This window comes from Tenrec ecaudatus, chromosome 10, assembly GCF_050624435.1.
Source record: "Tenrec ecaudatus isolate mTenEca1 chromosome 10, mTenEca1.hap1, whole genome shotgun sequence".
Lineage (NCBI taxonomy): Eukaryota > Metazoa > Chordata > Mammalia > Afrosoricida > Tenrecidae > Tenrec > Tenrec ecaudatus.
The window spans coordinates 139,503,691-139,530,900 of NC_134539.1; the positions used below are offsets into that span (position 1 = coordinate 139,503,691).

Here is a 27,210-nt window from a genome sequence, read left to right on the forward strand (position 1 = left end):
TGAATATAAGCCTTGAAGACCCCAGACACTATTCCGATTAATAGCCGGCACCTTCTGCTTTCTATACCACACGTTGCTGTAGCTCCTTTATCTTCAGTGATCATTTCATGAAGGTGAGTATTGATTAAGTCGGGCCATAGTATCAGAACGGTTCTTAGATTGGGGCTAGAGGTAAGTGGGTGCTCAGAATCCATCTGTTTGTCCATAGGATGTGCAAGACTCAGGTGTATGTACTTTGGCGGTTGTATTAAGACAAAATCAAAACTCCATAAAAACCAACTACACCACCAACAGCAGCAAACCAACTACCAAGCAAAAGAAAACAAAACAAAAACAAACTGAAAGCAGAAAAACAAAAACCCATAGAAACCCAACAGTAAAACATTGTTAATCATCCCCCTGGGGTGTCAGAGGCAATCGCACCGATAACACCCTCAATTTCTCCAAGGCCACAGTGGGTTTGAGGAGTCGCTGTGGGTACCTTCCCGCCGGTAGCAGAAACCCGTGAGCCTTCACAGTTCAATCTCCCATTCGATGGAAATCTGCTTACCTTAAGTATGGGGACCGGTGCCAGGGGGCTACTTCCTGGATCAATTCTTCCAAGTGCATGTCAAAGAAGGGTTTTTTTCCCTACTCCCCGTTTTGGACTTTTTTAGTCTCAGAAGCTCCGAGAACAGTTCTGCCCTGTCCTATTGGCATCGACTTGACAGCAGCAAGTCGTCGAGTTTCCGTGTCCTGAATCACTATTGCCACCGAGTCCGCGCGCGTTGGCCCCTGAGGGCAAATGATCTCCAACCAATGGAAAGCAGGATTGAAAGTTGGCGAAAGCACCAGAGAGGTGGGGTTGGGCGGTAATATTGGCCTCCCGAGGCCGCCGTAGCAGCCTCGCCGCCGCCGCGGGGGCGTGGCTTAGGGGCGGAGCAAGTGGGAAATTTAAACTCGCCGCGGCCACAGCCTCCCTGTTGCCGCCGCCGCCGCCGCCTCCCGGCTGGACGCGGGGGAGCGGGCGGGGCTCCGGGAGTCCGGGGTTCCGTTCTCCGACCTTGGGAAGGGGTACAGGAGCCAAGAAGGAGCCGGGGGAGCGTCTGGAGGCCGGGCAGGGGAGGAGAGTGCCCGCAGGCAGACGAACGGGGTCTTGAGGCTTGAAAGGCGCGTTCGGGCCAGGCTGTGGCGTGGGCACTGAGGAAGTTAAGGAGGGACGGGAGCCACACGACGACGCCACAGGAATCGGGGTGACTCCGCGGGCCCCGGGAGTTGCGGGAACTGCGATCCCAAGGAGGCGGAGGGGCCGAAGAGGCGATGGAAGCGACCCGGCGTGCGGGCGGCGGCGCGGGGCTGCGCCCGAGCTGAGGAAACGGCGTGGAGGGACCGCGGGCGACGGGCACTCGAGCGCGGGAGGGGCTGGGCACTTCCGTGGGAGCCGGAGTGGGCGTCGAGCGGCTGCGGCGGAGGCTGAGGCGATGAAAGGCCCAGAGGCGGGGGAAGGGGGTTGAGTTTCGGCCTCCTTTCTCAGGCGACCACATCCTTCAGCTGGAGAGGCTCCATGGCTGAGGCCAGGCTCAGGGTTCCAGACCTAGGTAAGTAACAGGTGGGTCAAAACGAGGGATGGAAGGTCACATTTGCTGCTCCTCCAACCTCAAGGTCAGCAGTTCGAAACCACCAGCTGCTCCGTTGCAGGAGGAGGGGGTTCTTTATTCCCAAAAAGAGTTACAGTCTAACAATGGATGGGTGTATGGATTGTGGTAAGAATTGCACGAACCCCCAATAAAATGATTTAAAAAAATAAAGTTGTAGAGCGATTTATCTAAAAAAAAAAAGAAAAGAGTTGCAGTGGAAGAAACCCACAGGGGCAGTTCCACCGTGTTGTGTAGAGTCGCTATGGGTCAGCATTGACCCCCAGGGCTGTGAGCTTGGGTTTATAGTTAGGCAATAAAACCTTTCACTAAGTGGTTGACATCCATCCCGTGTCATGTTGCTTTCTTCTGGATCGATTTCCCTTTTTGCTGAAGAACTTTCTCCAACATTGGTTCCTATACTGTATGGTAAACGCTCTGACCCTCCTCCATACCAAGAAGATATTTAAATTCTTGAGTCCGTTTCCTTTTCCTTCACCACCTTAAAAAGTTACAATATCTTTTAAAAAGTTACACTATTATCCTATCTACAGTAGAAGGTGAGGAGTCATGTTAATGTGATTTCTGTTTCTTTGTACGTGACCTGCTTTTTCTCTAAAAATTCAGACTATTCTGTCAGTCCTTAAAACTCACTATACTATGGCGGTGTCTGAATTTTGGAAGGTTTTTATTTTCATCTTTGTAAGAAACATTGTTGAAATCCCAAACACCTTAGAGGTTCCTCTTGGTAACTGGCAGATCATGATCAACCCCTGACCTGGGCTGTACCCCAGTGGACCTCTGGAGAGAGAACTGGAGCGGGCTGCCATATCCCATATGAGTTTACCAAATGGGATTGTAACCGGCCAACGCTGTTTCTGGGAGTAGGGAGTCAAAAGACTGTCTTTCTCCCAACCACACCTCCCGGTTCCCTTCTGTAAAATACCAAGGTCTGTTACCAAGCGAACCATTTCTCTGCTCTTCCTGTCACACCTGAGTCCTATTCCCTAGAACACATTTTTTATGCAGTTTTTGTGGTAAAATTAAGTTCCTCAGCTGATATTTGGGTCGGCTTATACTCCAGTATCCATGGTATTTCTTTTAATAGTTGCCATTTTAATACATACATTGTTTTCCCTTGTGAATTAGGTGTGGGCGTGGGATTTACATATCAGGCGTTCAACTCAGTATTTAACAGTTGAAACCATTCATCAGCACCCCCGACTTCTTATTTCTGAATAGCAGGTTCATACAGCTTTTGGTGGTTGTTGCATCTCTTGAGTTTTGACTATGGAAAATGGAGATATTTTTGTCACCCTTGCCCTGGGCATCACACATACAGACACACACTTCCCTCTTCTCTCCTCATCCTCTAAATAGATTTGTATCAGATGATTTCTATATTTACAATATTAAGATTATATAAGAACTCTTCACAGCTGTTAGTAAATTGGCTTCATTTTCTATGTTAGAATCACCAATTTATGTCATCAGAAGATCTATTAGTTTCTCCTTTGTCCGAAGATAAGCCTTCTGGGACCTTGTGTCTCTGTACTCCAGACTAGTTTGCATATGCGGACACTAGGCATGCTGCAGTGCTAGGATCTCCTTTCATCATTCAGTGAAGGTCCCTCCCCCTCTTTCCTGTAGTGGGTCCACTGTAGTCTAAATTCCACATTTTCCTCCCTTGGTTTACTTCCTTGACTTTGTACATGAGAAGTCATTTTTGTAGAACTTGCAGATTGAGGTCGGAAATTTTGAAGATTTGTTCCGTCTTTCAGCCTTTGAGGGTACCATTGTAAATGCCTGATGCGCTAAATATTTCCACATCCTCCTCAACATCGGTATTACAAGAGCCTGACAATTCAATATCTGAACGTCCTTCCCCACCTAACACAGTATTGCTGGTTTGCAGTAATATTATTTGTATTGTCTTTTTTGTTGTTGCACTTCCAAATTAGTCCTCGTTGTTATTATTTTATGCAGTTGATGGTGACTGAGATGTGTACTTTTCCCCCTCCCATTTTGGGGGGACGTGTTAGTACTTCATTCTGAGTTCTGTCTTCTTCCTTCTGAAGAGCATCCTTTAGAAGTCATTTAGTGAAAATCTGTTGGCGATAACTTCCCCCCCCTAATGTATTTTGCTCCCATTCTTGAATAAAAGCTTAGTCACCTGTGATATTGTAAGTTGCTGTTTATTTCCTCCGAGCAACGGCATGACACTGGTTTCTGGTTCTCCTACTGCTGTTGTATTGGGGGGAGGGGGAGGGTAGGTGCTCCTGCTCCCCCTGCAGTGTCATCTCCTTGGTGCTTTACATAGTCCCTTGCTGTGTCTAAATGTGGACTTCGTGTCAGTTCTCCGTTTTTTGAAGCTTGATTTCTGGAATCAACAATTTCTCTTTTCTCATTTCTGGCCATTTCACTCGCATAAATGGAATTACGCAGCGTGACACCCGACACTATGAGCCTGGTTTCTCTCACTTTGCAGAATGCTTTCAGGGTTCACCCACGTTATAGCATCTACCAGCGCTCGCTCCGTTTTATTGCGGAATAGCTAGCCAGTGTATGACTTTTCCGCATGTTGCTTCTTTGTGCATCTGTAGATGGGCATGTGAGTTTCTCGTCTGCTGGTCTTTCATGAGTGAACAGCGCTGCTCTGAACAAGCCTCTGCACGTTTTCCCGCGGCTGTGGGGCGATCATGGGGTCACATGGAAAGTAGACGTGCGCCGTATTACAACTCGAGATTTACCCTTTTGACGCACGTTTTCCAAAACGGCTGTAGCATTGTATATCCTCACTACTGTATAATTAATCCCTGACTCCACCAAAACTTAATCAGAGTCTGTTGTTGTCTGGAGGCAACATGTAGGGGCTGCTGACTTGACGCCACCGACCTCTTCCTTCTGTCGCAGCGTCTTACTCTCCTCATTGTCTTCTAGGGGCTCAGCTCGGAGCGTCCAGTTGCCTGGAAAAATGGCGGAAGAGCTCCCTAAGTGCCAGGAGGCGGCCCTTTTCTGGGAAGTCCTTTTACTTGGATCTGCCTGCTGGCAAGAACCTCAAGCTTTTGACCGCGGCCATCCAGCAGCTGGGAGGGGTATGTAACCCGGTCTCTCCGGTGCTAGCATGGGCCTCTGAGGGGCGAGAGGCTGAGCTGGAGAAGGCGTGCAGCTGCCATTTCCAGTGGGGTCACTGTGTTCAGGGATAGAGTGTTTCTGAAATCTCCCATTTTTCCCTCGTTGGAGTTGTTCTATGTGTGTAGTTTAAGAGCCCTGGAGAACATGGAACTTCTTCCAGTGACAGCCAGCATTTGGATTTATTTTCCTCTGTTCTTTCTGCTTCTGCTTTTTATTTTTATAAAGTTTAGGCAGATGTAACTCAAACACCACACAATTCTCTCCTTTACAGTATATGCTTCAGTGGTGCTTAGTACAGTAACAGGTCTGCGCCACCACCTCCTCAATTTGAGAACGTTTCATCACCCCAGAGCGAAGCCCCATGCTCACCAGCCGCCATTACTCGCCCCCTTCCAATCCTGGGCAACTTCTAATCTACTTTCTGTCTCCTGTTTTTTCCTAAAATGCCTATTTGGCATCTATGTAGCTCTGACTGATGCAAGCACATTTTGAACTACCACCTTTGGGCACCTAACCTTAACAATAGGGACATTTCCTTATCATTGTCCCTTACATGAATGATTTGCCATAGGAATGTAATATTCTTTTGAGTAGATGTGCATTTTCTTAACTGTGACTCTGGAACATTTAAGTTACATCTCATTTTCCAGCTCTCTTAAGTAGCACAGTGGTAAAAAGCATATGCTCCATTTCAATCCATTCAAATATATATATATATATATTTTTTTTTCCCCCTGAAACCATTTTATTGGGAGCTAACACAGTTCCATAGTTCAAATACATCGAGCAGTCTTGTACAATTGCTACCACAGTCAGTTTCAAAACATTCTCTTCCTTCTTGAACTCCTAAACATCAGCTCTCCTTTACCTTTCCCCTACCCACCCCTGCACTGTACCTTCCCCCACATTAACATGGTCTTGAAGCACACCCCATACCATGTGATACATTTAGTAAGGGGTGAACTTGGTTATTACTTGTGTTTAGAAACAGTGGGACGGACGGTGCTTGACTCAGCAGAGTCTGGTCACTGGGGACGGATGGCATGGATAGGCTTGGAATGCAGCTCTCTGCTGTTGACCTCACAAATTCAGGGGGCTAAGAACCTAGCTGAGGGGCTGCACAGAATGAGGTCCCCGACTGTACTTTCAGCCTATTCTGTCATTTAACGTTTGCTGTGTAAGCCACCCCAGAACCGTAGGCTGGAAACAACCGTGGCTTCTCACTGCTCTGTGGGGATTCTCAGCTCGCTTCCCCAGGGCTCACTCATTTGGCTACCTTTGGCTGGAGGATCAACTGAGCCAGATGGCCGGAGATGGCCTCTCACACATCAGGGAGTCGGTGCTGACTGTCAGCAGGGCCACCTCAGTTTTCTGTCCCATGTCCTCTGATGTTCTCGTCCCACACCAGCTGATAGGCTGTCCCAGATGGCGAAGGGGGAGTCACAGCCTCTTGAGGCCTAGGCTGTAGAACCCAACACAGAGCACTTTGACTGGTCAAAGTGAGATTCCCAGGCATAAAAAAAATGGGCTCCACCTTTTGATGGGAAAAGCAGCGATGCCTCATCACGAAGCAGTGGGGGTACAGGCATGAGAAGTATTTGTGCTCCCTGTGAAACCGTCTCCCCCAGTTATGATCTAGGATACTGTTTGGGGCCAGGCCAGCCCTCTAGCATGTGTTTGTCCTTGCCATATTCAAGAAAGTGGGTGTACTCCATGAAGCCATCCCCCTAAGGGTATTTCCCCCTCCTCATGTCAGCTCTCACCCTGTTAACTTACTTCTGAGCCATCAGCCATCTGGCTTTCAGTGGGCTGCTGGAACTGGCCGGCACTGGCTCAGTTGTTAGCATCTCTGCCCAGTGCTGCATTCAGTGGTGTTGTGTTGGTAGCTTGGAATCCGTCAAGGGTGGGAGTGTTTACCCTAGGAATTGGCAAAGCACATATCCGCCCCCCCCCAAGAGCTCATCATTAATCATTTACCAGCTCATCACTGCTTATTTCCATCTTTACATAAACATGAGTTAAAGTGGCACGGTTCAGTAAGTGCTGCTGCTTGGGATGTGAAATGAGTCAGGCCCTCGGAGGGGCTTCCGGTCGAGGGCAGTGAGCAGACCGCTGCCCGGCCAAGTGCTGTGACAGCTGAAGCCCTCTGGCTTCATTTTTCAGACTCCGTTTTCCGGTGTGGTCAAAATCACAGATGTATCTGAATGGCCCAATGTCTCTTCCGCAGGGAAATGGTGACTTATCTGCCTGACCCTGAGGCCAGGCCACTTCTTCAGTGTGCTTTTGCTGTGTTTCAGTACCAAGCAGTCACACAACTCCAGGCCCATGGCCCTGTGCTCTTGGGTCAGGAGCCACTGTTCTGGAGACACATCTGCTCTGTTTAAAGACTCTGGTTCCTAGCTTCTGGCAGCTTCCCCGACCTCTTGGTATTGACAACCCTGCATCTGTTTTTTGGTTCTCAGCCAGCACTATGCTCTGCTTTCAGGTCATTGAGGGTTTTCTGAGCAGAGAAGTCAGCTACATTGTGTCCAGCCGCAGAGAGGCGAAGGCAGAGAGCAACGGAACCAGCCCCAGAGGTTGTCCCAGCCCCAGTGAGGTCAGAGTGGGAGAAACGCCACCCTTGGCCAATTCCAATGCCAAAGGCAGTCACGTCCCAGCCTCAGAAAAAGCTGCTGACCCGGTGAGAGCCTAGGGAGGGGCCAGACCTGGGTTGGGGGCTGGGGGTGGGTGTGATCCTGTAAACCAGAGGAGGTCAGCCTCAGGGACTCCTTTTCAGCTTAAGGTGGTTGGATTTAAACTCCCGGTTGAATCAGGTACTCAGAGCTCTGACCTTAAGCACCCCAGCAGCATGGTTTTTCCACATACAGGGAACGGCAGAGTCCAGAGTTTCAAACCATCGGAGGGTCACTCGTGTGGCCCTCAGGATTTGCTAAAGTTGGCCTTTTGGGGGCCACAATTCCCTTCTCCCTTGCTGTCGTGTGAAGGGTCAAGAGAGTGGACAGTGCAGATGCCATGTCTTTGACTCAGAATGCACTAACCTTCTCCCTGTGTTGACATGCCTCGTCTTGCTTTACTTTGGCAAACATCAACATGTCCCCAAGCCTGCACTGTTGGCATTGTGACTAAGGGCAGTGCTTCCAACGAGCACAGAGAGCTCTTTCTAAAAGGATGCACCTGCTGTGGTCACCCACCACAGAGAGCAAGGCCTCTTGCTAAGAGGGCAGCTTGACCTCTGGTGGATTCCGAATGCCTCCTGTCTCTGCCAGGGTCAGGCTGCCCAGACCGTAGGTGGCTGGTGGGTCTCCCTGACTTCCCAAGTGCCCTGGGCTCATCATTGTGGCCACCCCTCCATTCTCACTGCCCACGGCATCCTCGCCAGCACAGGTGGGCACATCTACTCACGGCTCTGCTCTCCTTGTCAGGTGCCTACGAGCAGAGGGAAGGAGCTGCTTCGGAAGGCCATCAGAAACCAGGTGGGGCTTCGGGGGGTGGGTGGGGAGCCGGTGGGAAGGGTGGGGGAGCTGGAAGCAGACATCTGCAGCAGCCCTGGACAAACGGCTCCACTTTTCCTCCGAGGAGCTTCCCAGCTAGTGATAGGAACTGCACACCCTGTGGGATGTGAGGCATCTTTCCTTCCCTTCTGTGAGGAAGTGGGGTCCCAGAGGAGTGAGTCACTTGTTCAGTCCCCCAGAGAGGACATGGCAACACCAGGATCGGCCTCCTTGGTCTTCCCTACTCCAGGGCCTGTTCAAGTTAGGGGGCCGGAGGAGAGGGGCTCAAGGGGCCCTGTCCAGATAGGGGCATGGGCTGTGCTGTAGGGCAGGTCTGTAGCCAGCATTGGCGCCGCGATGGTGGTGACTGTCACTGCTCCTTACTGTGTGCCATCCTCACAGAGGCCTGCCCGCACCCAGCTGCCTTCTGCTCCACTGTGGCCAGGCAGGAGCACTTGGACAGCGAGCAGCTCTGCTACAGGGTGTCCTGAAGGACTCTCAGCACTGCACGTTCATCCCACCCCCAGGGTGCCCTGGCCTCTGGGAGCCTCGGGTCCCTGCCTGACGCCACTTCTTCTTCCAGGGCGGCAGCAGCAGAGGAGGCAGTGGGGGCAGCAACAGCCTCCTGGCCAATGCCCGCTCCTGGGGAGTACGGATTCTACACGTGGACGGTACTGTGTCTGCCCTGGGCTCCCAGAGGATAAGGGTAGCTACTGCCCTAAGAGCTGGTCCAGAGTGGGGGAGGGCAGGGAGAGAGCAGCAGTGACCTTGCCACCACCTCACCTGGCACCTGCTGCTGATTCTTCATCTGTACAACTCTCACCGGGGGGAAGTGTGTGGGGGTGACCTCATTTGACTAATAAGGAACAGCATGATATCAGCAGCCACTTACTGGGTGGGCCCTTACTCTTTGCTGGAGTTAGCCTACTGACTCCTCCCTATCATCCTGCCCTCGTTGTCAAGATGAGGAAATTGGGCCTCGGTCCATGGTCTGGTCAGGAATGAGTGGAGTGACCTACATCCCAACCCAGCATGTCCTGACCCTGATTTGTCCCAAGTGAGTAGCAGGGCTGCGTCACAGTGCAATGACCTGCTTGTCATCAGCGTGCACTCGGGTAGCAGTCCTAACTCCCCTGGCAACGCCTGACCCCCATAGCCTGCTCCACTGCACTCTGAGTCTATTCTCTGAACCGGGTGAGACAGGTGCTGATGGGTGCTGCCCCACCCAGTAATGCTGGGTCTTGGGGGCAGATAGTGGGTCTGCACCAGCAGCTCCTGGCCTAGGACCTCCATCTCCCTGGGAGAGAAGCCTGCTAACCTGGTCTAATGCCCTTGTGGGAGGGCGCTCCCTGGAAGGATGCTTCAGTGCCTCACCTGGCTTGGGCTCGGCTGAAGCAGCTCACTCGTCGTACCCCACGGCTCCCCGTGAGCCAGAAGGCACCTCCTGTTCCTACGTTAAGTCGTATTCTGTGCCACAAAAGAGCGTGACCAGCTTAGGTGCTGTTCCAGGGACAGGACATCCGGCCAGCCCTGTTCTCTGTTGTCAGGAGGCACAGAGGGGATGTGTCACCAGAAGGTGGCAGGCCAGGCCCCAGGCTGGGATTGTGCCAGAGCTTGAGGGAGGGGAGGCTTCTGACGGTGCACTCTATTCACAGAAATGCTACTGCACCTGCAGCAGCTGTCTCCTGGTGCCCTGCGTGTGGGGGAACAGAAGCCAGAGGTAGGTCACCTGCTGAACCCAGGCAAACGCTTCTCAGTGAAGTGTGTGACAACGGTGATAGTCCCATGACTCCCTTCTCCCTGGCTGTCGTGCAGTGGGGGCAGCCTCTCAATTGCCTCATCTCTGCTGTCCACAGCCTGGTGTCGCCCTTTTTCTCTTCCTCGCACTCCCTGGGAGTGGGGGAGGGTTGTGGTCCAATGCCCATAAGCACTCATGACCTGCGAGCCAGGCTGCCCTTCTAAACCTGCAGCTGGCATGGGTGGGGTGAGGGTGCTGTGGTTTCCTTGTGTGCCCCCCCCTCCCCCCAGCACAGCGTCGTGCCTGGGCTGGTGTAAAGCACTACGGGCGGCCTCACGGCCTGCGTCCTGGAATAGAACTCCCAGTGGGCTCGGCCTCGGCCTCCTACTTTGCCTTCTGGTCATACCTCTTGTCTTAGGAACCTTGTGGGGGGGGGGGGTTACTCTTGGCAGAGTGGTTACGTGTGGGGCTGCTAACCACGAGGTCATTGGTTTGAAACCACCAGACGAGACTTTCTACTCCCTTCAAGAGTTAACGGCTCGGAAACCCACAGGGGCAGTGCTACCATGGCCTCTAGGGTCACTATGAGTCCGAATTGACTCAATGGTATTGGGTTTAGCTGAGTAGATTTGAATTGTTCAGAATTCAAAGGGTACAAAGGTCTTCCTGTCCCCTGCACCCCCCAGTGTCTGCCCCTCTTCCCGAAGGTAAACAGCGTGAACAGTTTCTCCGGTGTCCTCCCAAAGCTGCACACAAGGGTGTTGCTTCAAAATCACAGAGCCCTGTTTTAAAGGAAAATAGCAGCGTGTGAAGCTGCTCTGCCTAGTGTGTCCGCTGCCCAGGGCGGTGGTCCCATCTTTCTAGCCCTCTCCCAAGAAGCCTGTGTGCTTTGATCGACCCCAAGTTAAAACAGCAGTCTCAGCATCTTCGAGGGCCTTGAATCGTGTTCCTTTTCAATGTGTTTGGACTTTGGTGCAAAAAGGTCTGACAAGGCAAGATCAGGGCTGGACATAGGTGAGGTATGGTTTCCCAACAAAATCCTCCTAGAACAGCCCCTAAATGAACAGGTCTCACCAATGTAGTTTTCAGTTTTCCTAGATGTCTTGGAGGAAAATCTCAAGATTCAGTCACTGCAGTTGAGTCCCTTCCTACTCCTCTTGACCCTGCAGGACAGCGCAGAACGAGCCCTGCGGGTTTCCGAGACTGTAAATCTTAACAAGCATAGAAAGCCTCATCTTTCTCCTGAGGAGTGGCTGCTGGATCCAAACTGCTGACCTTGGGGTTAGCAGCCTGAGGGGTAACCAGTACACACCCAGGGCTCCTTCTGTCTAAGTTACCCCTTTGGGATTCCAGAGATGTTCTTTATAACCTTCTGACCTGACCTGTCTGCCTGGAATTGGATGGGTTCAGCAGATCCCTTGGAAACCACTACTTTGACTAGACTTTGAAGGTCGCTGGTGGCGCCGTGGCTTAGGTTAGGGTTGGCCTGCTAACCCCAAGGTCAAACCCTCCTGCTCAGAGGGAGAAAGTTGAGCCTGTCTGTTCCCTTCAAGATTTGCGATCTCAGAAGCTTATGTGGGGTCTCTGTGAGTCTATCAACTCAATGGCAGTGGCCTGGGGTCGGTGGGCGATTGGTGAATGAGACTTAGACAAGCTGTCACTGAGAACTTCTCTCCCGCGGCCCTCTGCTCACAGAGATCCCTCCCTGTGTGTATGAACCCGAGCCCTAGACAGCAGTGCTTTCTCAGTTACCTCATACACGTGAGCCCCTCCCTTAATGCTCAAGGGAGCGCTGGTGGTGGCTGGTTGTTAATTGGGCTGTGAATTCCAACGTCAGCAGTTCAAAACCATCAGCTGATCATGGGAGAAAGGCAAGACTTTTCTACTTCCCCTGTGAAGAGCAACAGTCTTGGAAACTCACAGGGGCAGTCCTGCCCTATCCTGTAGGTCACTATGAATGGACATGGACTCAAGGGCAGTGAGTGTTTGTTTTTTAATACAAATGACCAGCATTTGCCCTTTATTTTTATCCCCCATAGAACTACATTTGGGAGCCTTTTAGAGTGCCTTCTGGGTGTGATCTGCTGACCCAGTGGGTTTGTGAAGCCTTCTTGAGTGGCATTTGTCCTAGAGCAGAGGCTGGTCTCCTTACCACCACCATGTAACTAACTTTTCAATGGTTTCATTTCGGTTTTTACACCACCTTTGCCTGACCCTGGCTTCTGTATTGGTTTTGACCGACAGGATCCGTCTGCCAAAGGTCAGGCCCAGGGAAGCAGATGGCCCGTCTCCATCCTCCAACCTGGAGGATGCCAAGGAAACAGGCTGCCACAGCGGGCACGGCCCTGCTGCTCGTCCTCGGTCTCACGGGCTCCACTTTCAGCCTGGACCCCTCTTGTGAGAGAAGAGGGCTCCCCTCAACCCAGTGACCCCCAGGCCAGGGTCTTCCCTAGTTCTCACTCTGTGGCAGACCAATACCCTCACAATTGCCTGCCTGCCAGTGATCGAGCCAGGTCCTGCGGGCACCTTCCGTCCTTACCCTAGTTTCCATTTCTGACCAGGGAGCGCGTCCTGCAGCAGAGGCCAGACGGCGGAAAGGTCAGTGTGGCAGCTTCTCAGGGTAATTGCCGTCCCTCCTCCCTAAACACATCCCTCTGAGCGGCAGCTGCTCACTTCTCTGCGGCAGGAAGCATGGCCAGGTGGTGGGGCCCCTGTGTTCCCAGGGCCTGGGCCCCGGCTTTCTGGTGCATCCACAAGCAGCCGGAGCTGCTGGCCAAGGGCTTCCCCTTGGCTCCAGGGCCCCCCGGGGATGGGGGGGGGCGGTGTCCTCTGGTTGTTTCGGGGACTGGGTTAAGGGGAAGCATCCTCTTCCCTCCTCTGCAGGGACAGTTTGGGGTGGGCAGTGTGGCAGCTGGGCACCACTTTCAGAAATGCCAAGCTCCCTGCAATGACGATGACAGACTGACAGGCTCCAGTTCGGTGGCTGCTCTTGGGCTGCAGGAGCACTGCGCCCTTGATGCGGATCCCAGAGCTGCTCTCGGTGGCATTTACCCGTGCCCAAGCGGGAGCTAAGGAAAGTCCCTTGGCACCTCTCTTGTGCTCGAAATGCAAGAGAGTCTGCTGGGGAATTGATTTTAATCACTGTCGTCGTTAATTAGGAAGACAAGAAATCCCCCCCAAAACTAATTAATGGGAGGTACTGCTGCTCCTCCGGAAGAAAAGGCTGCTTCTCTTGCCAGGGTACCGGCGAGAGCCACTAGCTCTCGGGGTTGGTGACTGTCGGGTCTGCTAGCCACCCAGCCCACCTGGGTCACCCCACTTACAGGCCCCCTGATCACCATGGAGGGGTAGAAGCGCTTCTTGACGCCTGAAGTCTACCCTCCTCTGTGTGCGTAGCTCCCGGGAAAGACCTCATCTCCCATCCAGACTTCACTCGCCAGGGTCTGTCTCGCCAGTTCTCCGTCACCTGACTGTCTTCAGGAACTAGGTGGCCCTTTGGTATTTTTCTCCCATTCTGCTACTGGATCTCAAAATCCCAGTTAGCCTTCTTTCTACCAGCTCCCGCCCCAAACCCAGAACCCTCCTGGACAATTGGACCTGAAGGCCTGCCTGCCATTCTGGGAACTCTTGACCCTGAGGCTGTGCACCGCTGATGGCCCCACCTCGTTATCCCTCATGCTGGAGTGTCTCCACCACCAGGTCTCCAGCCCTCAACCCCCAGGGAAGCCAGGCCCAGGGCCCTGGCACCTTGCACCTTCTCCTCCAGGGGTGGAGTATTTTCCTGTCCCGGGGCCCAGGGTTAGAGGAGGTGAGAATGGCATAGCTCGGGACAACAGACACTTACAGTGCTTTGGCCAAGCCTCCACTCCGGGACAGCACAGATTCTGCACTGGACAGACAGACAGCTAATGTATGCCCCCTCCCCTTCCAGTGGCCAGGCTGAAGGTGCCATTCCTCAAGATTGAAGACAAGAGCAGGTACGTGGGCCTCTCCGCTCTCCACCGACCTGCACAGAGAAGGAAGGGTGTTCAGGGCCACTTGTGCCCACTCTCCTGGAGAAGCCCCACCCTCAGAGGGCACCTTTCCTCTCTGAGATGGGTCAGAGGCTGGTGGTTTTATGTGTGAATCGCCCCTTTAACAACTCTACTGTGGGGATTCCTGCCAGCTGGCCAGGCTCATTGTGTTTCCCCCTGGGCCTGTGCTGACATTTCCTGTCCTCATGTCGCTGGGTCCAGTCACCATACTAGGACAGTCTGATGGGCCGAGGCGCCCATGCTCTGAGTGGTTCCAGGGGCTCGCCTTGCTTGGTGGAGTCTTCCTTTGGGGCCACACACAGCCCTCTGCTGGTGAAGTCTCTCCCAGCAGCCCCGGAAAAGCCCTGGTGGGGAAATCGGGTCACCTTGCTAATGAGCCGAAGCTCAGTCTGGGATGCAGGTGTCCTCTCTCCCTCTGCCGGCCATTATGGTTCCAGCTCCCTGAGAGCAGAGGGTCGTGCTGAGGATGGTAACTTGAGGAGCTGAGGTTGTGACTGGATCCTCAATCAGTGACAGATCGATCGGTAGGCCTTGTGGTTCTATAATCCTCCCAAAGTTAACCCCTCCCCCCAAAAATCAAACCCTTGTGTAAGACCCACTGTGGACTCCTGAGGGCAGGTGGAGACCCAGTCCCAGCACTGCCTGCTCATCCTCCAGGTGGAGTTGGCATCGGTGCCCCTGCGCGCGCCATGAAGTTGGGTTTGGTGGCCCAGAGTGAGTGGAAAGGGCATGGGGGGGGAGGGGGCAGCAAGCACTTGGCGGCCGGCTGGGGTACACGTGTTCCACCCCCAGCCCCTGCACAGCCAGCTGAACAGGAGTTGCCCTAACTAGTCAGCAACAGCTAAGAGAGAGAGCCAGCCAGAGGGGTGTCCAGGGTGCATAGCAGACCCAGGTGTCGTCGCTGTCACCAGTGGGGAGCTTATGTGTGTGCTGCTGGCCTCGGAGGTGAGAGAGGAGAGGCAATGGGCGCTGACGCTTTGGGTGCTGATTTTGAAGTTCATCTCTCTAAGCCTCACCTCCACGCTCGAGTCTTCTATCAGACATGAGACAAACTGAGAAGGAAGGAAAGAGGCTGGGGTCAAGAAGGCCCAGGAAGACTCCTTTGTGAAGACCCACCTTCGGGCTCCACCCAGGAGCCCAGGCCCACACTACTGTGGCACCCTGGCTCTGCTCATGCCCTTGGGACAGGCCAGGGTGCGTGCTGAGTGGCACAGACCACTGGGTCTGGCGCTGACCTTTCTCGAACATGAGTCTCTGGAGACACACTGGCCAGACCCCACTGCGCCGCTACTTTGTGCTCAGCTGACACCAAGGGCCAGTGTGGAGCACACACTCCCCACCCCCACCCTCAGCGGGCTACGCATCCATTTGGCTACTTCCAGGCTAGAGTCCTCAAAGCGGGGTTGAAGATCGAGAAGAAAAATACACAGAATTCGATCTGGACTGGAGAGACGGGGCTTCTGGTGCACTCTTAGCCACTTGTGTGCCCTTGGCAAGTCATGCTGGGCTCGATGTCTTTCTGTAAAGGGGAACCCTGCCGCCTGATCTACTCAGGGTAGTTAGAGGAGTCCCTTGAAGCAGGGGGGGGGGGATTGTGCTTTGACCAGCTGCCAGGGAGGACCTGGTAGGCTGAGCATGTTGTTTCAATGCTGAAAAGGCATAAAGGGGAGGCTGGACTGAGTTGGTAGGTCTGAAATCCCAGGGAGTTTGCCCCCGCCCCGCTTCCTCAGCCCGTCCCCTTTCCCACTGTAGTCAAAGTGGAAGTTTTCTGTGTTTCAGGAAGTTTCGTCCTTTCTACCATCAGTTTAAATCCTTTCCAGAAATTTATTTTCTGGGACCGAAAGACACAAGAAGTCCTTTTGAAGCTCCGACGACCCCAGGCAGCTCGTACCATACCAGGTGGGTCTTTCTGGTTCCTAAGCACCAAGGGACCCTGCTCCCCTCGGCCACAGTCCTCCCTTCAGGGGCCTGACAGTAGGAAGGGGACAGCCTGGGGTGAGCTCCTTAGGTGAAGCAGACTGGGCAGTCCGCCCAGATGAGTGGGAAGCGTCCCCCGTTGTCCGTGGTGGTCTTCAGTCCTCCTGAAGGGTTTGATTGCGGTGTCTCATCCCCCACCCCCAGGAACGGCCCCGGCCACCCCAGTGCATGCCACAGTCGGGGGAACCCGTGGGCTGATGGCAGAGAGCCAGGGTGGGCTGGGAGGTCTGGGGCTTACTGCTGTTTCTATTCCCAGTGCATGTGCTGCTTCCCTCGTGTTCGCTAGAGCACACAGTAGTCCCTGTGCCCCTCGGACTCTTAGGAGCCGTGAAGACTGAGAGCGTCTTCTTTCCTTTTTATGGGGCATCGTTATTCCAGTGGGTGAATTTACCGTCGCCTGCCGAGGGCTGCTTGAGATAACGTCAGTCTTCAGTGCTTAGGTGAACGATCTTGTTCACAGTAGTTTTGTGATGGTTCAAGTTCACTGGTGGAGTAAACTCCTAACGGGAACCTGGTCTAAAATAATGCAGCCCAGCCGCTGCTCTCGGAGCTGACACCCGTCCCCACTCGGGCCGCACCGGATGAGCCTGCCTCCCCACCCGCTTAGCGAGGGCTCGGATGACAGCTAACAAACCCAGCGCCCGCCTTGCTGTCCACTGGATGTCTGCTAGCGATGGTGAACCTAAGGCTGTTTTCCTCTGATTGAGTTGAGTTGTTTTCCTGTGAATGGATTTCATACCCTTGGCTATTTTTCGGTGGGTTATTGACTTTCTTTTTTTGTTGTTGTTACTGACTTTTGGATTTGATTGGTAGGGAAATTAACTCTTGGTGTTACTACTTATAAAACTCTTCCCCCACACACAACCTGATTTGTGGTTTGTCTCTTAACTCCATGTAGAGGATGCTCTGCCCTGTGGACTTTAGAAAGAACGGTTTGGGACCTCACCTCCCAAGACCAAACAGCAGGCTGCTCAGGGTGAGGGGCCAGTTCTGATGGAGAGTCTTCAGTTCTTGGAACTGAGCACGCAGCCCTCCGACTGACAGACATGTTCTTCCCCGGTTTTCCTATGTAATGATGACATATGCAAGCATGTATGTAAGACAGTTGGTTGCATGATTTCATGAGGAATCATCCTTTCAGAGGACAATAGCTCCAGAGTTTCGAAAGCGAAGTGATGGACTGGGCGGTAATTGTCGCCCTCAGCATACGGGACCACCGGGGCCTGCACACTCCCCTGTACCAGATGACAGCCTGTGTCAGCTTGGCTTATATGCCCCAGGCTGCAACTCTGTACTAGTCCCACTGTACAGAGACTCCGGGATGGGTCCCGTGAGCGAGCAACCAGAAGTAGATGCAATGGGGTCAAAGGCTCTAGCGGCAAAGTGATGATGAGAAGGCCTGCTGACTGCATGGTCAGCAGTTCCAGACCACCAGCTGCTCCCCTCCTGGAAGGAGTTACAGTCCTGGAAAAACCCACAGGGCAGTTCGACCCTGCCCTATCGGCATTGACTCGATGGCTGTGAGTTTGGCTTTTGGTCTTGCAAAACTTGGCATAGCACATACAGGCTATCCGCCATGGCCATTACATCCCACGTGCTTAAGTTCTCCCTGTGTAGCAGATGCAGTAATATCCTCGGAGAAAGAGCCACGCTACTCATAGTTCAAACTCACTGGCTTGCCTGAGGCGGCCCTGATGGCCCGTAGTCGCTTCCTGCCTGCGTCTGACCCAGGGCCTTTACTCGACACCTGGAGGAATTGATGACACTCAAAAAGTGAGCACTGCCTGGACACGGGAGGGCCAGGCTGGTTTTCTTAGGCAAAGGAGCATGCCAGCCGGCGGCAGTTCTGGTCACACCAGCAGCCTTCCCCAAACTGCCACCAGCTGCCCACAGCCAGGCAAGTGACAGGAACTCCACCGCTCCCGAGGAGGAAGACCTGACGGCACTTACGAAATGCTTTCTGGAGAAAAACCTCAAATGTAAGCCCAGCCTCTCAGCACAACAGCTGGCCCTTTCTCGGGAAGTTGACATCCAAAAGAGGAAGAGATCAGGCCACAGTCCTTGCCCTCCACTGCTCTCTACCCGGGAAAAGACAGTCGATAAGCCTCAAGTCTGTATCTAGTTGAATGTATAGCTGCCCGGTGTGTTTCCTGGGTCTCGGTCCAGTGGCGACCCCCCGAGGGCCTTTTGGGACTGTGGAGTGACTAGGTCAGCCCAAGGGCAGGGCCTGCAGGCTGTGAGAGGTGGGGGCCGGGGCAGCACTGTCCTCTGGCTTCCTTGAGACCTTTCCGTTTCTTCTTGGGGCCCAGCTGTGACAAGAGTGGAATACGTACAGGGGATTCTGGTGCCAGCCAGCCCAGTGCTCACCTTGTCATTTGACATGAGTGGGGAAAGGACAGGCAGGACACGGTGCCCTTAGGGAGTCCTGCCTGCCCCCTTGCCTCTCCTGCCATGCTGCCACACAGGCTACCTGATGCCTAGCCCCTGGGCCATCTGTGGCTCTTTTCCCCTGGCCTCTGGAACTTCTTATCAGGCCCCCAGGCCCTGAGCCAGCAGTCCTTCCTGCTTGCCTCTGAGGTCCCCAGGAGTGACTCTTCTCAACCTTGTGCCTTCCCCAGGGACCAAAAGCCAAGCCCCGAGTCAGCGGCCTGCCGGACGTTCCCGAAGAAGAGGGGTTACTGTGAGTGCTGCCAGCAGGCCTTTGAGGGGCTGCGCCTGGTGAGCCTGCCCCGCTGAGGATGTAAGGGGGGTGGGGGGCCCGGCCATGCCCCACCTTCACCAGAAGCCCTGTGCCCCTTTTGCTGGCAGCACCTGCAGAGTGCCCAGCATCAGGGCTTCGTCCGAGAAGCGAATCCTTACACCGAAGTGGACTGCATTGTCGTCCAGCTCAGCCACAATGTTGCAGACGTCCCCTTCCAGGCCAACCTCCCCCAGTGAGCCTTCTCCCTCCCCCGCTACATCTAGGCCTCAGAAGGAACCCTATGGTGAACTGCCCTGCCTGTTTTTCTTTCTTCCCCACCACCCTCTGTCAGGTGTGGGGAGGGTAGGTGGCTCAGCTGAGGGGACAGCAGGGCGTTTTCAGCCCCCCTTCTCCCCTCCCCCCCGGCTGACCTGTTGGCTGGCATGGAAGTGTGGGAGAGGAGGTTCTCCACTTGTTCCCGCTCTTGGAGGTACCCCCAGAAAGGAGGATTGGGGGAGTTCCAGGACGGAACCTCCTCCCTCTGGGGCTGTGGCTGCACCCTCACCTAGGCCCCCTCCCTGAGCACAGCTCAGGCAGCCAGACTCCTGGATCGCTTTCTGCAGCCGCCAAAGGGCATGGTCTCCTCTGTGCCATCATTGAATGGAACCGCCCTGCAGCTGTCCCTCTGGCCAGCTCCGCCACAGGCTGCAGAGCCAAGAGAGGCACAAAGGCTGCCGCCGCAGGCTCAGACCCAAAGGGCAGGCCTTTCTTAGAGCCCGAGTGGCAGCTGTCTCTCCACACGTGCCTACCCTGACCCGACTTGCAGCTCTGGCCTGGGGGACCCGGCTTGCAGCTCTGACGTGGGGGACCCCGGCTTGCAGCTCTGGCCTGGGGGGCCCCGGCTTGCAGCTCTGGCCTGGGGGACCCCAGCTTGCAGCTCTGGGGGCCCTGGCTTACTGCCTGTTTGTGTCTCCACAGAAGGCCACGCTCCTTGGAGTCTGACTGTGACCCTCACTGCCCTGAGACCCCACTCCCCAGGCAGCCCCCCTTCCGCCTCCCCAGGACGAGGAAAGAAGGCTGCCAGGACCCAGGGATGACCTCAGAGCAGAATGGGACAGTGGGCAGCGTGACACCAGCTGCACCTTCAGGGACTGGGGGAGTACTCGAACCAGGAATGCACTGCCAGGAGTGTCCGGGGTCAGTGGGTGCCTGTGCGGACTCTCCAGGGACCCTGGAGCCCCAGAGCCCATCTTGCCAGTACCGGCTGGACAGCTCTGCCTTTGCCTACCTCCCCTCTGGCCCAGACCCACCACTGCTTAGCCACAAGCGGAAGGTCCCATCCTCTAGTGGCAATGCTGAGAAGCAGCTACGGGGCTCTTGGCCACAAGCCTCCACCTTGGTCCTGAGAACCTCCAGATCGTGTGGCCCCTGGACTCTCAGAGATGATTCCCTTCCTGCCCTTCTCCAGCCAGACTGTGAGTCCAGGCCCCTGGCTACCTCCTGCCCTTGTACCACCCATTGACCTACCTCCCCCGCCCGCCCTCTCCTTGGCAGCCCACAGAGAGGTCAGCTGCCTCTGGCCTGGGGAGAGTAGTCCCCTTGGTTGGAGGGTGCTGAACACCCCCTGTTGTCCTATCTCCCAGGAACCTCAACCACTCAGCTCCAGGAGAGCAAAACTACCTCTCCCCACCACCCTTTGGCCAGTTGTTTTCCACGGTTCTGGGACACACACCCCGCCCCCACCAGCCTTCTGCAAGCCCCTGGCTTCATCAGGACCAACCCCGGCCAGCAGAGAGCTGTTCCTCTGCATCCCTTGGGCCAGACAGACAGGCTCCAGGCATGGGGACCCCAGATATGGCACCTCTGGGTGCCATGCTGCCATGACCCCATACCAAGCTAACCAGAAGCCGGGCGCCAGCACCTCCCCGCAGAGCCCAGGCTTGCACGCCAAGGTCCAAGCAAATAGCAGCCCAGGACGCCTAGATGGGCCCACAGGTAGGCTACCCTGGGGCTAGACCACAAGTAGTGGGCTGGTGGCCTCTGACCAGACAGCGCCCACCATGACAGCTGCCGGGCCATGGGCAGGGAGCTGCAGCCCTTCAGGGCTCTCACCTCAAGAGTGTGTGCGTGCGTGCGCCCACCGCCCCCAGCCGCCTTCCCCACAAGCCTGTGGTGCCTGCTTTCTGCAGCTCCGTGTTTGTGTCCCCTCCCCCAGCCCCCCACGCACAGCGCCTCAGGAACATATGAAGCAGAGGAGGGGCTCGCTGCGGCACTTCCAGCGCTCCCTCCCCCATGCACTTAATGGGGCCCAGCTCTACCCCCACCCCAGCCCAGGAAGCAGCCACAGCCTGCTCTGGGGACCCCTCTGGGCTCCTCTGCCCAGGCCCCACCCCAGCCTTGTGCTGTCCCAGGGCCAGCCTGGTGAGGATGCCCCTGCCAACTTGTGCATCTCCCCCTCCCCCAAGAGCCGCCCCGAGGGAGGTTCCACAGCCTGAGGCTGGAGCAGAAATGGGTTTGCTATCGATTCTTGGGTCACTTTTTCCTTCTCCAGTGAGTGTTGGCTCCTCACCCTCCCCTGTCGGCGGCAAGTCTCTTTAAATGCTGACCTCTCCATCCTGGCCTGGGTGCTAATCTGTGTGTCATTTGGGAGGGGAGAAGGGAGGCCTGGCAGTGGGTGAGGCCCTGAGTTGTTAGTTTGAAAATAAGCAACTGAGTGTACAACCTCTTCAGAGGTCATGGGTGGCCTTTGGAGGCCTTTCTAGTTGAAGGTCACAATCTGAGTTCATAATAAACTGCAAAGCAAACCTGGTGGGTGGGTGGATCTGGTCCTCAACCTGCCTGGCAGTGGCGGAGGCAGAGGGGAGGGTCCCTCGGGTAGCAGGTCTAGAGAGGGTGGTGAATGCCGCCACCTCCTGCCAGCCAGCACTGGGGACAGTCTCGGCTACTCACTCGACTGCCCTTTGGGCACGTTCACTTGCCAACTGCCCTCTTAGGGCCCAGACACTAGCTGATGTTCGGACCTTCCCCCTTCCCTCTGCTGCTGTCTCAGCCCTCTGTCCCAGTCTAGTGGCCTTGCTGCCCCCCACCCCCCTGCCGCCCAGACAAGCCCCCGTCCCCATCTTCCCCTTCACTGCTGTCAACCTTGGCAGCGCTACCAGCTGCCCTGTAGTGGCATCTATGTTCCCTGGGTCTCCTACTCCTCCACCCCAGCCCCACACTGGCTTCCTCATCACCTGGCCCTGCCCTTTCTATCTGTGTACCCTTGTAAGTGGCTTCTCCTTCCCAAACCTGGGCCATGCCTGTCATTTCAGTGACCATGAACTTGGGGAGCTCTGGCAGCTATACCCCGACGCAGCACCACTCCCAGCTCCCGGCCAGCCCCTGGGCTATGGGTTTAAGTAGAGGTGACCCCAGGGCACCAATATCAGTGGGTGCTGCGTGACATCAGCTAAGCCCCTCAGTGACTTGAGACTTTGCAAGCCCCCTTTCCTTCCTCAGGTCCCCAGCCTGCAGTCACCTCCCACCCCCTCAGGGCATTGGCTCCTGCAGCCAATTACTCTTTCAGAGGAAGGGGGGTCCCTCCTCCCCAAGTTGCACACACACCCACCTTCCCGGTCAGTTTTCTCCACACCTCCCTACCCTCCCCTGAAAACACACGCTCTGTCCAGCAACATGAAGAAGGTGCCCCTGCCCCCCACTCACTGCCTCCAGGGTTTCCCTCTTGGCCCTTTGGTGGCCACTGCCTGAGTCTCACTTCAAAGGTCACCGAATAACCTGCTGATTACTAAGTTCGGGGTCCTTTTCTGTTCCCACCTCCCTTTTGACAGAAGCATCTGGAAGTCTTGAAATACCTCCCGTTCCCAGCCCCCACCCTGCCCGGGATGCTTTTCTTCCTCCCCTCTGCCTCTCCTGGTCCCTGAGGACCCTCCAGCCCAGCACTTGGTCTGGGTTCCCCTCCTCGCCTCACCTCCCCACCATTTCATTCTCATCTGAGTTCCAGCTCCACTGCCCCATCCCTCCACCCAGGTGGCTGTGGAGCAGCTCATCTCCTTGGGCAGCTCCCAGGGTGCCAATCCTAAGGACTCTGCACCTTAGTTTTCTCCATTTGAGATGAGATTCCAGGAGGTGACTTCAAAGGTCCTTCCCTTCCAATAATGCCGTGTTCTTGCCGGGATCTTGTTTCCCTCCCAGCCAGCTGCCAAGAAGGGCTGCGTATCTAAGAAGTCATCCTGGAGCCTCGACACTGGCTTTCCCGTTCCACCTTCTCCCAGCAGCCTCCACCCCTGCCCCTCAAAGCCAATGCTGGTCAAGCCCTCTGATACCCTCCCCTCCGGACAGTACCTTACTCCGCCCCCATTCTTGTCTCTAGACCACTGCACACTCTGCCTTCCACTGACTCGACCTTGGTGTTCCTGCCCCTGGAATGCCGGGTTCTTCCAGGCACAGGTTCCAAATTCTCCAGCACTCTGGTTGGACACCTTCCAGCCATGAGCTTGTAAGCCACGCAGCCTCACTTCCCTCGGGATGTAGGCATGACTTGTAGGGACTTGGCCAACAGGCAGCCTAGGCTATTAGGGTTGAGATCTGGAGAGAACTGAATCTGATCCTGGCTGTGAGGCGTCCTGGTTGTCACATGGTTGTCTGCTCGGCTGCTGTTGGTTCAAACCCACCGGCCGTCCTTCCACGAGGAAGCCTGCGTTTGTGAAGATGTGGGGCTCTGGAGCCCCTATGGGGCAGTCTACTCTTGCCCTAAGAGTCGGGACCAACCCAACAGGTCTGACTTGGTTTGGGTTTGGTAGGTTGTCAGGAGAGACCGGTCCCTGGAGAAGGCCATCCTGCTTGGTTACGTGGAGGGGCAGTGAAAAGAGAGACCTTCGACCACGATGGATGGATTGACACTGACTACAACCATGGGCTCAGATCCAGGAACGATGTGGGGATGGCGCAGCCCCGGGCAGGGTGTGGTTCTGTAGTGCACAGTCAGAACTGATGGTGACAAGACTTCAATCGATGGGGATAACGACCCCTTCCCCACCTCTGAGACCTGCCTCCTGGAGACCTACAGAGCCTGTTTTCACTAATATCCCACCTGTGACTTGTCGGGATCTGCTGTCTGACCTGCAGGGTGAATGGATGAGTGCTGCGGAGGCACTTTATCTACTAGAGTGAGACCCTGTGCTGAACCACACGCTGAACTCCCAGAAGGACCTGGGGAGGCACTGTGAGCCCACACAGCATATGGGGCCCTTGGCAACAGGAGAACATTGACCCCCACGGGCCTCAAAGGATGGCTATGCCTAGACTCCTGGAGCACCAGGTGCTCCTGCAGCCTCCCTGGAGTGAGGCGTGGAGCTTCGGAGCTAGAAGGAGCCAAGCAGGGAGCACGGCCCTGGAGTGGGGGGATGCCCTCTCCCTGGGACCTGGGAGAGAGCAGGCTGAATGTCAGATCCCAGCGTCTGGGGTATCTCTGCCCACCCCCAGTGTCATGTCACTGAGCACAAGCTCTCCTCTCTTGGACAAGAGTTCCAGCAAGCTGGTTTTCGCCTTGGCACCTTGCAAAGAACACGAGCCTAAGATAAACCAATCTCCAAAGGACAAAGAGTGATCGCTCATGTATCTACTCATGCCTTTGAATTATGGTGTTGGCAATGAATTTGGGCTGCCGATCAATCTTAGAAGTACAACCAGAATGCCTCATAGAAGCAAAAATGGCAAGGCAAGAATGGTCATAACACTTTGGATGTGTTATCAGGAGGGACTTGTGTCAGAGAAAGGCATCGTGCTTGATAAAGTGGAAGGTCGGTGAAGAGGCTTAACATACCTGCAGCAATGGGCTCAACTAGAGCAGCGATCAGGAGGATGGCACAGGGCTGCGCAGTGTGTTGTTCTGTTGTACATGAATCAGAATGTACTTAGTGGTACCTAACACCAGTAGCACTTATATAAAATACAAGAAAAGGCTAATGTTTATTAGTGGTAACTGAGGATAGGAGAAGGAGCCCTAGTGGTGTAGTGAATTTTGTGTTAGGCTGCTAACCTCAAGATCAGCAGTTCAAAACCATGAACACTCCGCGGAGAAAGATGAGGCTTTGGGCTCCTGTAAAGATTTACTGTCTCAGAAACCCTGAAGGGCACTTCTGCTCTGTCCTGTAGGGTTGCTGAGAGTCGGCGTCTACTCGACGGCAGCAAGTTTAACTTTTTTGAGGGATAGAAGGGGGGGGGGGAAGAGGGTCAACAGTGATGAAAACAAAACAACTACATTGATTAAAGGTAATGTTGCACAACCAATTACTGTAATTACTGTCAATAAATTGTACACCTGTAAAAAGCTTAATTGGCAAAAGTTGTATAGCAGATATATTTATAGTGACACACAGGCCAGGTTGAGTATAGAGAAACAAATCCTGCGATACTCATGTGTAAGAGAGAACTTCATATCAAAGAGCAGTTGTATATTGAGAAAATATTTCAGCCCTGCCTGGTGGCAGTGTGTGGTAAGCATTGGATTGGTAACCACAAGGTCGGTGGTTCAAACCCACCAGAGGGTCCATGTAAGAAAAACTAAGCTTCTGACCCCATGGAGAAAATATTTCAGCCCAGTCCAGATCACCCATAAGCCCAATACTAGTCCATAGTTAACTCTTTAGACTCATGCAGCACACGCCATGATGCCGAAGGCAGGAAGGTCACAGGCTAGTGGTGGATCCAGTGGCAGTGGCAGCATCTCAGCACTGGGAAGGGTCTCCATGTGGCTTGTCAACAAGCATGTGAAACAAAGAGAGTGTGTGTCCCACCTCCAAGGAGGAAGACAGGAGTTCCCAGAATTCTCAGGAGAAAGCCATGCCCACCCAGAGAGGCATCTCTGGCTATGACCCACTTGACAGGCTAGACTCCACCCCTTCGCTCAAGTTGACAGGAGGTTATATAACTGCCACACACGTGCACACACAGCAGCCATGTTATGTACAAACAGGAGTTGGTTTGGAGGGTCAAGGTCATGGCTTTTATAAGACATGCCAGTTAGCTGGGTTCATAGTAGGGCAAGTGCAACCGTTATAGCTCATTGCACAGTGTTAGGGTTTTCAATTGCTTACATAGCTGCCACCCATTACCCACCGATTGCTCTCTCTTCAGTTAGGACCACAAAGGAAGAGGGACAGTCAGGAATAGGAGGAGGAGATGGAATGTGGGGCTGAGTTCTACCTTTGCCGTGTGCCCAGTTAACCTTACTTAACATTTTGATAAAAAGATTTTGTACAAGAATCCTGATCAGAGAGGAGAACACACGGGACATCATTTCAAATTCTCATGGACTCTTGGAGCCATGGAGGGTGAATGGCCTTGAGATAATCTTTACACTTGAAGCCAAAAAGGTCCCCTGAAGGCTTTGTAGAACTTAACAATAGTTTAGCTTCAAAAAGGTCTGTCTTGAGCATCGTGTTCTTTTAAGACTCATCTACATGGGATCAAATTGACAACAGCAACTTGAAAGGTTAGATGAGACCCTTAGGGGACAGGGATACAGGGAAAGGCGGAGGAGAGTGGTTACACAACTCCAAGAATGATCAATATCACAGTTTTACGTGCAGGAACTACTGTACGGGCATCTATTTTGCTGTGTACAGTATCAACAAAATTAAAGGGTAAAAAAGCCAAACTGACAGTGCATTCAGGGTGAATGCTTATAGCTTCTCTGACCCCCATTTCACAGACGAGAAAACGGAGGCTCAGAGAGAGTGGGTGCTTGCTTGAGGTCACACATCCTGTAAGCAGAGGAGCCAGGGATGGAGTCCAGCCAGTTGCTTAGAGTCCTGGTTCCTACCCCCTTGACTGGCAGAGTCTCTGCTGCAGGCCTCCAGGACTGGGCACCGAGCCTGGGCAGCCTCTACTGGCAGGAAGCACTGTCTACTGCCTGCCCCCAGGGCAGGAGTGATCGACCCCCTTCCTTACCTCCATGACTGGGACTGTTGGGCCCAGTTTGGCCCCTTATGCAGGAAAAACTAAGGGACAAATTGGCTGAAGGCCAAGAAGAGCCCATTTCCCCCACCAGCCTGGTTCTAAAGCTGCCCAGGAAGAGCGAGGGGTCCTGAAGGAGGGCTTTGGGGAGGACCTGGGCTGCCTGCCCCTCCATCCCATTTGCCACACACAGCTCCTTCCCAGGGATGACTCCAAGGGTGGCAATCTGACACCATGGCCGCTGGCCCCAGAGATGCAAAAGGTAAGCAGGAGGGACCAAGGGGCCTGCTATACCTGGAGGGGACCCCAGAAACCCCCCTCAGGAGCCCAGTTTAAGAAGTAAACAGCCCTTGCTATCCGGGCTATGGCTGATGGGGAAGACCGAGTTGCACCTCTTGAGAAGTCCCAGTCTGACGGGAGGCATCATGGCTGTCCTCGGGGAGCCCCTGACCACAGGAAATAGGGGGACTGGGGGCACATTTCCTGCTTAAAGGAGGGGTGCAGCTTGTAGCTGAGCTGAAAGGATGTGCAGGGTGGGTTGGGAAGGAGTGGAGAGTGGAGTTGAAAGAGTGAGGGGTGCCCAGTG

General features: G+C 54.4%; 1 protein-coding gene across 2 annotated transcripts; it reads left to right on the forward strand.

The window, feature by feature from the left end:
- The first annotated feature begins 957 nt into the window (after positions 1–957).
- Positions 958–19,796, forward strand: DBF4B (DBF4B-CDC7 kinase regulatory subunit). Of its 2 annotated transcripts, XM_075561963.1 has the most exons (11): positions 958–1,577; positions 4,554–4,708; positions 7,234–7,428; positions 8,171–8,221; positions 8,823–8,910; positions 9,895–9,959; positions 12,539–12,575; positions 13,909–13,954; positions 15,791–15,910; positions 18,607–18,706; positions 19,647–19,796. In XM_075561963.1, exons 1-11 carry the CDS (start codon positions 1,544–1,546, stop codon positions 19,668–19,670), a joined length of 915 nt encoding a protein of 304 aa, XP_075418078.1. In that variant the 5' UTR covers positions 958–1,543; the 3' UTR covers positions 19,671–19,796. The 2 variants fall into 2 exon arrangements, 1 of the variants encoding a protein (XP_075418078.1); XR_012786491.1 differs by lacking the exons at positions 18,607–18,706; positions 19,647–19,796 and having other exon boundaries at positions 12,222–12,575; positions 15,791–15,848.
- The last annotated feature ends 7,414 nt before the right edge of the window (positions 19,797–27,210 follow it).

What these genes read in the sequence shown, in the direction of transcription:
- DBF4B (XM_075561963.1), top strand. Translation starts at nt 1,544, where the DNA reads ATGGCTGAGGCCAGGCTCAGGGTTCCAGACCTAG. An exon ending in ACGGATTCTACACGTGGACG is followed by an intron (nt 8,911 to 9,894) that starts GTACTGTGTCTG and finishes CTCTATTCACAG; the next exon opens with AAATGCTACTGCACCTGCAG. An exon ending in TGGGGGAACAGAAGCCAGAG is followed by an intron (nt 9,960 to 12,538) that starts GTAGGTCACCTG and finishes ATTTCTGACCAG; the next exon opens with GGAGCGCGTCCTGCAGCAGA.